The 12,382-nt window shown below is 33.3% G+C and overlaps 1 protein-coding gene and 1 long non-coding RNA gene across 2 annotated transcripts; one reads left to right on the top strand and one right to left on the bottom strand.

Annotated features, from left to right (window-relative positions):
- Window positions 1–1,327: 1,327 nt before the first annotated feature.
- On the bottom strand, window positions 1,328–5,266 carry LOC125680534 (dual specificity protein kinase splB-like). Its single transcript, XM_048920205.2, has 5 exons — window positions 4,837–5,266; window positions 3,007–3,190; window positions 2,556–2,656; window positions 2,166–2,270; window positions 1,328–1,783 (listed from the first exon to the last, which is right to left on the bottom strand). Exons 1-5 carry the CDS (start codon window positions 4,910–4,912, stop codon window positions 1,401–1,403), a joined length of 849 nt encoding a protein of 282 aa, XP_048776162.1. The 5' UTR covers window positions 4,913–5,266; the 3' UTR covers window positions 1,328–1,400.
- LOC130051681 (uncharacterized) lies at window positions 3,778–8,161 on the top strand. Its single transcript, XR_008799956.1, has 2 exons — window positions 3,778–3,979; window positions 7,931–8,161. It is a non-coding gene; the product is annotated as an uncharacterized LOC130051681 (long non-coding RNA).
- Window positions 8,162–12,382: the final 4,221 nt, after the last annotated feature.

The following is a 12,382-nucleotide window of genomic DNA, read 5'->3' on the forward strand; positions in this document are numbered from 1 at the left end:
AATATGAAATTCTCCTTATTCAGTGTTCTCGTTTGCCTACGAAATAAAGTATTTAATACTAGATTGACGGTAATTATTTCCTGGATTCTGACCCTTATGGACAAGATAGAATGATCCGGGAAATAGAAAACATATATAGAGAACTTAATTACTTCCATTATTAACTCGAAATATATGTTCAAATATTCTTTATTAATTCCTTAATTTCCCCGACGAAAAGCAGGCAACAAAGGTTATGTACATTCATTTGCAGAAGTTAGAAGATTTACAGGTAAAACTTTCTCGAGTTTTAGTATTGAAGCTATATCAACTTTCCATTTGCTGTAAGGTTTTAGTTTATTTTTTGTATTGAATAAGATCAAGTTCTCAATTATTTAGGACCCCCAGTAAAGTACAGGATATGCTAAAATGACTATGCCTTGCTTCATTAGCATAAATGTTATCAATTACCGACCATGTCCTGTTACTCACCCATTCATAGAACGGAAAGCTGTCGTCACTTTGGCGCGTACCAAAAACATTTGTATAAACGAGGCTAAGCCCCAACATATCATAAGCCTAGACATTGTGCTAAAATCATTATTAAAGACCAGATAATCTATAAATCAAGAGACAGTTATGGGTTTGTAATCCATCTCATTGATAACACCGTATTTGACTATTAATATATACAGTGTTAGGAGTCATTATGTACATCCTTGTAGTCATCATTCATCAGATGTTGCAGGTACCTTTTATGAATGAAAACGTGAAAAAAAGAGGTGATCCGAATGTTTTTACGCTCTATGTGTGGTCGTTGGTTATTACCATCAGAATAACACCGTGTAAAGACGTGGTTTATATGTTTTTACGAGGGGAAGAATAAATTTTGCTAACTCACGAGACTGATTCCAGTTTTTGACGTTTTATAAGCAACCTAAATATTCAAATTCATTATGCATAAAATCAAAAAACAATTGTGATGTAATCCATACTACTACAGTGTAACACCCGATATACCTACCACATGGGGCGTGTATACATGTATAAAATATTTTAAATCTTCAGTGAAAGTGATATTGTTGTTATATAACAAACAGAGATTAAGACAAGTCAAAGCAAACTGACAGTGATAGCATTGTAATACAGGCGGCCTATTATTATGCTACTGACAATATGAAAGTAGAATCATAATTTGATACCAAACCAAGGTTATACTTTTCTTTGATTAGATAAGTAATAGCTAGGTGGTGATTTGCTCTAGTTACGGATCATTATTATTTTATATTTATTGACATGCCTTTTCATGCCCATCCATAAAATATTCAATACAAGAAAGAAAAGCGTGTTGTATAAATAGACTGCTTTATTGATACCCTTCACACCAAAAGTACAAGGAGTCTAAAACACCCACATCAAAACTACACGTGTTCTGCAGGCCTGACTTTCCTTATTTTCACAAATCTTCTCCTTAGTTGTTCGTTTCTGTTGTATATTACTATGGCAACAGTTGAAGTTACAAGGATTAAACACAATACAAAAAGACTAGCACACAAAATAATGATCACTTCCACCGTAAACACAGTCTCTGTCTGCGATTTTTTGGTTGTCGTGTTGTTGTTCTGCGAGGCTGTTGATCCTTGTGCTGAAGTTGTGCTTGTTGCTGTTGTTGTTGTTGTTGTTGTCGCTGTATCTGTCGTCTGTGTTGTTGTGCATTGAATATTAGATAGATCTACTGACTGCGAACACGAACCCGTTGTTGACAAGGTTGAACATGATGGTGTGCAGTCGCAGTTCGTATTGGCTAAAGGAAAACGACCAGTAATTACTCAATAATGCTAATAATTACTGAAAATGATTACTTAAATCAGTGAACATAATTACTGTCAGTAAAACTCCAAATATGTCAGATATACGTTTTTATACACTCTTCTTTTTCATGCAGAGAAAGAAATATCAATATATTTCCTCTGGTAGCTTGTCAGATGTGTTATATTTGTATACATCCCAGTGAGAGTACAACAAAATAGAGTGTTTATATAGTGAAATACTAGTCTCCTATCTTTAGACAAATATTCAAAGAATTCAAATAGCGTACTTTTCTCACAAAATAGTGTGTACAGAGCCATGTTGTTGTGAATAAAACATTGCGAATACGTAAAACTCAATTGTTGATGTATACTTACATTGTAAAGACATGGTATGGAGCTCGGGTTCTATGGAGGAACACACGTCGCATATTGACAGACTTGGGTTCGTGGACAAAACCACTCTCTGACTATCAGTAACGTCTATGAAAACAACATATATATTGAAACATTTTGATTTGGACATTCTGTAAGAAGTTAAAAATGAATGACTTTTTAGTAAGAATTTGCGGAATATTTGCGCTTTTAAATCTTTAGAGAAGAGAATATGAAGAAACATGGGATGGAAACAAAAATGGGATAATAAAACTAGATGAAAATACAGCTTTATAGAAGAAAATGATGCAGAGATAATATACTTCAGTATATCGCATATTATTTTGAATCAATTATAATCAAAAGTCGAAGGAGAACATTCAAACGTCTTACTTTTTACAGGAAAATAGTAAAACAGTGCTCCATTTGTATTGGTATACAACAGACATTGGTAGGCATAGTACGTTTGTGAATTGTGTGTCACAGTTTGAGTTCTGTAAATAAAAAAAGACTTACTGCTTTTTTAAGCCATAAAGTGTGTCAGATATCCCATCTGAATAAATCCGCAATAAGCTTTACTTTACATGACAATAACCAATCTTAGTCGGGTGGGTGGAGATGTTAAGTGAAATATTCATAACATCATTTTCTGAACGAAAGTCTGAACAGTAGAACGAAACACAATATCAAACTCAAATATAGAGATTTTAAAAAGTTTGAAATAATTTAAATCAGAAATAAAGACGTTTTAGCACGGTTTTGCATACATCTGTTTAATCTTATACTTGATTTAAAATGAATTAATTATCCTGAATCTATAGATAGAATAACGATTTCTGATTACCCTTTTATCACTAGTTCTTCTGTATTGCTATCATGACAATCCCACATCATCACACTTGTACCGTGAATACTTGTGATCCATAATACAGAGTTAGCATAGAAATAAATATTCTCCTTCACTGTCGAGTTTGTAGAATCCCGAAATGCTTTGTCTTTCCAGTTAGAAGGGAAATTACATGCGTATCCTGCAATAAATCAAGAACAAAAATCATTTTAAATATTGAAAATTAATATTTCATATTATTGCTAAAATATATATCATTTCTATTTATTGGTTCAGTTTGCAAAATAACAACGCTCACACCGATACCACTTTTAAACATTGTCTCCCGCAATGAAACATTGATAAAACTTTGTAATTTATTTCTTATATAACTTTGTTATTTTATACATTAAAATACCAATTCAGAGATTCTTTTTACAGACTATACATGTACATAAAGTTAAAAAATAGTATCCTAATGATTTGGAATACAACTAACTTTTTTTTAAATATAACTAATTTGTGTTTTTCTTGTACTTCAAAAAATATATGATAACGTATATTTTGTCCTCTGGGTTTGAAACCTACAGTCAGTCGGTTTTATTCATGATTCATTAATTCATGTATATTTCACATTTTCCTACTTGTTTTCTGTTTTGATACTTTTTTCATATAAATTAAACTTTTGAAAATTTTGTACTTGAATATTTAAGTGTCACGACCGATATAAAGTTAATAGGTCCCTGTATTAGGAGACGTCCTAGATACAGTGTTTTCTATGTTTAGATCACGTATAGATAGGGATAAACGATAAGATGTAATTTATGTGAAGACTCTTTGTATTCGAAGTATCTTAGACTTTCTATTTATATATTTATGCGAGATTTGGCTCCATCCATATTAAATTTCACTTATATTCACACGAGTTCGTTCGATGCATTGATTTCATGCAGACTTCTCAGGACCAGGAAATGAGTGTTGCATACAAGAAGTAAGTGTTTTCATTTTATATAGCATCCATCACATTTTGTTTTAAAATGAATGCTTACACTATAATGTGAATTTGCTTATGATTGACTTTGGCATAATCTTAAAGTGCATGCAATATAACATACAATATTGTAAGGTGTATTTCTTTATGCTTGATGAAATCATCTCCACGAAGAGCTGCTTGCGAGAATCTGCAGCATATTCATGAAATAAAGTCTTTATAGAATGTGTTGTGTTCTATGGATAAGTCTGTTCTTAATGCAAGTTATGGAAACATAATCAACATATTCTCGAGAGGGACGGTAAACAATAATTAATCAATCAATCAATATCCAGATTCATAAGGATTTTCAGCGAAAACTTTCTCTGTTTTATAGTACAACAGCATATTATACGTAAAGGTTCCCATTTTCCTTCCATATGGAGATAAGATTTATTCCACAAAATAAACGTTTGACCCATTCCAAGATAACATTTTTCAATATTCTTTGATCTTTCAAAATATGTACGCTTGCCATATTTAATTTTTTTTATCTTGTGAAACAAGAAGAGAAGGTTATCTGTCGCACATCACTATTGTTTTTTTTAAATACCATATAAGTCTATGACCGGTCAAATGGTCAAATAGATTATGTTACATGCTTTCAAATTGTTATTTGATTCACAATCACGCACCTGTTTGTTATTCATACCTTATCGAAGTGACTCTTTGACCTTTGAAAACTTTTCTTAGTATTTTCGTACATACATACACCTGATTCCGTAATTTAAAACGTTAACTTTAGAAAAGTAAATTACTTATTACAGTAAATGCATGCCAAACAATCCATTGATACAATGAAGACAATATAATCTTACCAGCTTTCAATATGAATATCCAAACAAAAATAATACATTGTATCCAAGAATCGCAAACTGTATTGGTTAAATTCATAATGTGAGCACTATTGAAACCAGTAATTGTTTTATCTCCAAACGGTACAATGGTGGGAAAAATTTTCCTCTATCTTAAGGTGATTTTTCCTTCAAAGTGTTCATGCTAAAATACTGAATGGATTATACGCTTGTAATTTCCATCTTAAATAGATTTCCAACCATTTAACGCATCACTTCTCATATGTAACCGTGCACAAGACTAGTAATTGCCGAGGTGTATAAAATCAGGCCCAGTTCCACATAGCCATTACAGATGATTTTATTCAAGCAATTTGAATGCTTTCTAACATAAGCGTGTCGAATGATCAACAGAATCCCAAAACAGGTACTTTTTATTTACAAACCACACACGTAATTCTAAGTTGTCATTGATTCAAACACCGTAGAGAAACTTTTAATCCCGCCTTTTAGTATTTCTATATAATTTAAAAAGCACGCCTTATATTACAGTTTTAATATGCTTTGCAAGACAAACACGACAATGATCGCTTTCGTTTACTGAATGAAGTAATAATTCATTTCGTCTGATCAGTAAATAATTCTAAATGAATCATTGGCTATATCTTAAATATTTCGGAAAAACTCCTTTATGTCAGTATAAAAAGAAAGTTGAGATTTAGAAGGATTTTCTAAATTATCAATCTCACGTTTTTTAAAAATCCTCTAAAAGAACAAGGGGACATAATAAGTGTTAACTAACTATCAGAGCTGAATTTACAACATACCACACTACAAAAAATGATGAGATCAAAATTTTAAGAAATGGTTATCATATTTCTTATATAAGGGATCCATTGATTTTAAATCGTTCCAATATTCTAAATTCCCTGATTCCTAAAAGAAACTTAAAGTAAAATAGTCAATGAGTGAAGCACCACGGTGATTGTCTTGTGTATCTTCAATAAATCATTCATTTACACACCTCAGTACTATGTGGTCATTTGTTTAAGGGGCTATTTTGGGGTTCTTGACAATGCTGCTGTCAAGAAACCCGAGTCTTGGATTATGACAACAGATAAAGGAAGATAGACTTTCAGTGTCAAGGAAGCTATTATAAAGACGAACCTCACGCCATGTGACCAATTGCATCTTGAAACCAAATCTACAGGACTATTACAAGAGTTATAACTTATAGCTTTGCTATTTAGTGGACTGTGTGTATACTAAATTTTTTGGAAATTCAAAAGTTACATGAACGAGTATATATGACAGTGAGTTATGGTTGAAGTTAATGACCTAAATTTTAACCTTTTTGTACTCACAAAAGAGTTTTTTAACCTGTCTGCTTTATCTTTTTTCAAGGTATATAGACAATGAAAGTTGAAGAGAAATGTGACCTTCGGAGGGCTAGTTATATGATAATGCTTTTAATCACTCGAGGATTACTGGGAAACATGTTTTTTTTTTCGTAAAATATTTAAAGTATGCAGATATATGGAAAATGACGGAATGTCTAACTGTGTACAATCATTATCTACGAATATATTTGACAATCTGTTTTTGACATTTTCTAATAATATTGGAGTTGTTCAGCATGTATATTAGTACATCTATATACTTCATAAATTAAATTCCTGTCTATTGACTTGTCCTAATGATTCAGTGTCCAACCAATAAGATAATATTTTCTCTCCCTAAAAGAACCTTTTTGGAACCAACATACTTTAAATCACAATAATGCATAGGCTAAAGAATAGTGTCTTTCACTAAATCGATATGAAATACAGAAAGTACAGTAGTTTTATTTAAGTAATTACAGCCTCAATCTTAATACATATATTATTTTCTGTGTAGCGGCATTGAATACTCAGTCGACGATAAATATTGCCTGTTATCTGCAAATCTTTATTTACACAAAACCAATGTTGAAATTAATTGTGTCTGCACTCTATAAGTCAAATTGCAACGTGTGGCTCGCGTCATGTTTCAGATTTTGAATTAACAGGATTGAGATAAATTAAAAACAACTTGTTGTGATGTTTAATTTTAATTACTTTAATTCAAATATTACAGAAGAACACAGTAGTCCCATCGGACGACTCCACAAATGCGTAAAAAATACTAGCAGGAAACGGAATAATACGGTCATAATTCAGTTTAAGTACATTTTACCTGCACTTAAAATACACGTAAATAGCCTTCGAACGGAGTGAGACGTACTTTTCTCTCAATATCCATTACCTAATTTCGGTATTTTTTTTAGATAGAAATTCTTCATACCCTATATTTTTGCACGGTTGTATAGATGCATGTCATTGTTCTTTCACAGTCTCATTGCATATCATGTTGATGAACCATAGGGATATAATTTCAACGAACAAAACTTTCATGCAAAAATCCCAACAATAGACGCGAGAAAGGTGTCTTATAAAAACAGATATATAATTATCATAAATTTGTAATTTACAAATGGTACGGAAGAGTCGGTCGAACTATTATTTAAAAAACATATCACAATTCTATATGTAATGATAAAATACGATTCACTTAAATCTACCACGCAACATTTAGTTGCTAAAAATATTCAAAGAATTAATGACAGCGTTTTCTTATTAAAGTTCAAAACCATTCTCAATTCAAAGTACATGAAATGCATGACCCATATAACATAGGTGTGTCATGCAGAAATAGATATCAGATTAAAACTCCAAAAAATTACTAAGATCATTTACACAAAAAAATGTAGAAAAATGTTTATAAATGGCAATTCAGATGAAAATCTGTCGTAAAAAATAACGTTTTCATTAAAATATGTTTCTATCGATGTCAACAAAAATATAGAAAGTTAGATTTAGTTTTTTTAAATGTTTAAACGGTTACACTTCTATATGGACAATTTGATTGGGTTTTTTAACAAAACATTTTAATCACATTTTAAATTGATTTAAATCGCGGATTGCATACAATTTGATAATGTTCGCTAACGTTTTTATCTACCAGATAATATTTATATGTATGTTCATTTATACTTGCATAATATTTTAAAATAAAATTTTCGCTATCCTTATAATTTCAGATTTCCTATGATAATCTACATTATTTAGTCATCGACATCTACGGAACCGACATGGCTGCCTTGTTGGATGCAATTGGAAAGATTCGCATTGCATATATGAGACCAGCTAGCTTTGGTTTCATCTGAATCAACGGGCAGAACAGGCAGATGTCTAGATCTACGCAAACATTACTTGTGCTGCACCATCTTGTTCACAGTGTTTGCAGTCACATAAAGTGATCAATCATTACGCTATGTACTTGATTTTCTCTTAATATAACTTATTGGGTGAAGAAATGTGAAGATAACCAAAGTTATTAATTTCATAAATTCTATGAAGAAAACAAACTTGAGAGCAAGACAAACACAACAGATTTGGGATCAGGTGTCTAAGCACCTAAGCATCCTCTCTTTGCAGGTCACCCCGCCTAGGTCCTCTATCTTCATCAGGTTAAGTGATTTTGTTTTCAATTGATCATTTTATACTTTAGAAAGCAAAACATTTATTGGGCGTTACATATTGTTTTCTTTTTAGTCCAAATGAAAAGGCAATTATAAGGAAAGGTGAAGATAACGAACAGTGGTCAACGAGTGTTTGTCAGCAATTCGACAGCGCAAATTCCAGAGAATATCAAACATATAGTATTATAAAACTTACAAACTCTGCATAAACAGCCTCCAAGAGTCAAACAGAGTCAAGTGAATAGTAGGAGCTGAGAAACATCTTGACAGATACTAACACTGCAGGTAATCATTAGGTTAATCACTATCTTGAAGTAGATATTGCTTTGAAAGTTGCTACACAGTAATATCAATCTAACTGAGAGTTCCTCTATAAAATTGATGTAACCAATGCTTGCCACGGAAATGGCATGATGGAGATGTTTTGGTTCTCTCTGGGTGTTTTAACCACACGATTGCTTCAAAACGACCAGAGTGTAAGCAGCGAGGCTTTGTGATATTACTTCAAAACGACCGTGACATAAACAACGAGGCTTTTTGAGATCACATTAATGGCAGACTCACAACTCAACTTTATGACGAAAGGAATTAATTCAGATTCTCTATCGTTTACTCACTTCCCATATTTTAAAGCATCATTCCATAATAACCTGCATATTATGGTGTTTAGGTTTTCCAATTGATTTCATGTACAAGACCATGTTCTGCAAATGATAAATTTTCTAAACTGAGATAACGGCTGACAAATAAGTTGATATTATAGGGGTTTCAGTAGTCGTGTTTAAAGTCAATATTTCGCACAAACATATGGTCGTTATACTGATCTTATTTGTACCAGTACAGCCTGTCATTAGGTCGAATTCCATACCAAATCTTAAGCCGCTTTTTTAATACCAATTTTGAGTACGGGAATATGTTTACCTGATAAAGCTAAACGGCTCAAGGCGATTGTGACCGATCAACAGGGGATGCTTACACCACCTATATTTGTTACCTTATTTCTGGTGTTTCCAGTGGTTCGGGTTTGTCCTCTTCTAGATTTCTATTCTTTATTGGATTTGTGAGGCCGATCACTGTCCATTATCTTCACATTTTTCAAAACATATAAGCACCGAAACTTTGTAACGTTGCTTCAAAGCAACCGTGGTGGGAACTACGATATTTCAGATATTTAACTGAGATGGTCTAAGACCCGACGGAAATTATACGCGTCCAGGCAGCCATGTGATATAAATATGAAGCTCAAAATGGAACCTCGTTAGATTGTGCAAGTAAAGATATTTTTCCTTTATGTTCGGTGTCGTTTTTATTCAATGGGGGGGAAATCATGGATAATTTCGATGAGAATGCTGGTCTGGTAGAACTATTCTTGAACATCCACTTTATTGCATGGAAAAACCCACCACCAAACATTAACTCTGGTTAATGCTAGACCTACACATGTTGTGAGAAGAAGCGATTCTGGAATGATAGAGAAAATGTTAGAAGAAACGATTCTGGAATAATATAGAATATGTTAGAAGAAGCGATTCTGGAATGATATTTATTTAGGGGTCTAAAAAATTCAACATAAGGATAGAACAAGAAGCTTTGATACACGCTCGTATATGAAGTAAAGATTCCTGGTTTGCCACACTAGAAGATAAACATGGAATAACTATGGAGTACATAGATTAGCCACAGAAGAAAGCACCGAATAAGGCATATATTTAAAGGAAATCACCAAAACAAGGCATATCTTTAGAGAAGTCAACCAGTTTTGTCAATCTTGCTCCTCATTGCAGATTTGAATTGTAGCTTGATTATAAATCACAATTTAAAAAATGTGGATGGATATATAAAGGGGAATTCGTTTTGGGGATAAGCGTTCGGAGTTTGGAGGACCTCCCTGGGGAACGTGATAGACATCACATTGCATTAATCAAAGTTTAGGCAAATCTTTTTCCCCTGTAAATCAAAAAGAATTATATAAAGTAGCAATCCTGGGATGTAGAGACAAAAATTACAAACACTAAATGAACTAAGACAGTCCATTTGGAGGTTGACACATCTGTCAAATCCAATGCACTAAATAAGCTTCACAATCTAAAGAGCAATCTTTGGTTATAATTCGATTGACACTATTTAGATAGCTATAGAACTAGAAGCGTTGATATTGCCAGATTCCAAGAGAATATGTTAAATGAGCTAATATACCTTCGAATTACAGGAGTCCCAATTTGCGAGGAAAAAAACCACTGATAGCCAAAAAGCATAATAAAGGGCTATAATTGCCATAAAAAGAGTAAGTAAGTGGGCATTGTCCATCTACGTGGCGTGAAATAATCATATAAGCGGTTCCAGATCACAGCAATAAAGTAACAAACCCAAGAATATCGGTTGATTTTAATTGAAGTTGGATTGTATGTCACTAAAAAGGTAGATGAAATGGATATCAATATGTTGATACATACAAGAACTACATTTATTTTAAGCCAAAAAGGGTATACAGCATTTAGAACGTATTTCGTTTCCAATTAAGGGCCCTCGAGAAGCAGCATAAAAAAACATACAAATGTATACATATATCAGCACAGAAAAAGAGAAGTGATTATATGAGATGGTTTGAATACGATGTCACGGTATAAGATGAGATATAGAAAAGTATAGGATGCTTTACTATGGGAAGTGTACACCAAGAGGTCTTGACTGTAAGACTTCCTGAAACACTGTCTTAAACATGTTTTGAATATAACTAAATTATGGAGACAATCTCTGAAAATTAGAGTAGTCATACCAGGTAAATATTCCCGTGGATGAAGTTTTAGACCTGGGTTTTGTGAATGAGCATCTAATTTCATTCGCCGCTTTATCTTTGGATATGGTATGACTTAGATAATCTATTGATCTATCAGAGAAAGAGCACTTCTGACCTTTATTTTGCTGTGAAAGGTGAAGATAACGAAAAGTTATCAATCTCATAGCTCCTATAAGCAATACAAAATAGAAACCTGGGCAAACACAGACCCCTGGATATACCAGAGGTAGGATCAGATGCCTAGGAGGAGTAAGCATCCCCTGTCGACCGGTCACACAGGCAGTGAGCTCTATATCAGGTAAAGTTACTGTACGATGAAATACTTTTGAGATTTTTTCTAAATGCCTTCAAAAGATGCGCCCCAGCCAATATTAGTGATGTGTGATCCTCTCTTGGTACATGTATATCCAGCTATTATACGAAGTCAATAAAGAATTTTGCGAGCATAGCAAAACTCCTCCACAAACTCACTGGGAGGAATGCGTATTTATGCCAATGCACATTTTATCAACAAATGGATGCTTTCACATGCGAATCAATTCTTCCTCACCCTGATTTTGATAAGGCTTTTGTATTGGAAACGAGCGCCATTTTCATCCCCTGAAATCCATATGGTCATAGGTCATAAGTCCTTGAAAGAAAAGAGATAAATTGTACGATGATAATGTAAGACGGGTATATTGACTGGCGGTAGTTTATTTTACAAAATACTTTATGCATTATCTCCAGGGGCGGATCCAGGAATTGCGGTTACGGGGGGCGCCACTTTATGAGGCAGTGAGTCCAGGGTGAAGCCCCCGAAAGCTCCTGGGTTTTACATATTTTATGGGGCTTGAAATATTTCTCCTCTTTAGTCATTTGTACTATTTTCTATCATTTTAATAAGGTGAAATTAATCAAATGACCCAAATTGTTAGGGCTTTTTGGAAAAAAATTAAGTTCTCCAAATATAGTAATTCAAGAAATCAAAAGATTTTGTCATTTATTTCTCCGGGAGTGGAAGAAATTATTGCTTCTTTTATCGTTTAGTACATTTTCCGAAACAAGATACCACCATTTACCTTAAATTTGAAAATTTTAGGGGGGCGCGCGGCGGCTGCGTCCCCCCCCCCTATAAATCTGCCACTGATCTCTATGGTCGCAAGTCCGTATTTGGGACTAAGAATAGCTCGCAAAGAAAGTTAACCATTGCTAAAAGAATTGATGGTCAAAAA

Source organism: Ostrea edulis, chromosome 2 (genome assembly GCF_947568905.1).
Source record: "Ostrea edulis chromosome 2, xbOstEdul1.1, whole genome shotgun sequence".
NCBI classification, from domain to species: domain Eukaryota; kingdom Metazoa; phylum Mollusca; class Bivalvia; order Ostreida; family Ostreidae; genus Ostrea; species Ostrea edulis.

Excerpts from the sequence above, each read along its gene's own strand:
- LOC125680534 (XM_048920205.2), bottom strand. The coding sequence starts at position 4,912 with ATGAATTTAACCAATACAGTTTGCGATTCTTGGATACAATGTATTATT. Across the intron at positions 2,657-3,006 it reads GAAGAACTAGTGATAAAAGG|AACTCAAACTGTGACACACA; the intron begins GTAATCAGAAAT and ends TTTTATTTACAG. Across the intron at positions 2,271-2,555 it reads TTACTATTTTCCTGTAAAAA|ACGTTACTGATAGTCAGAGA; the intron begins GTAAGACGTTTG and ends TTGTTTTCATAG.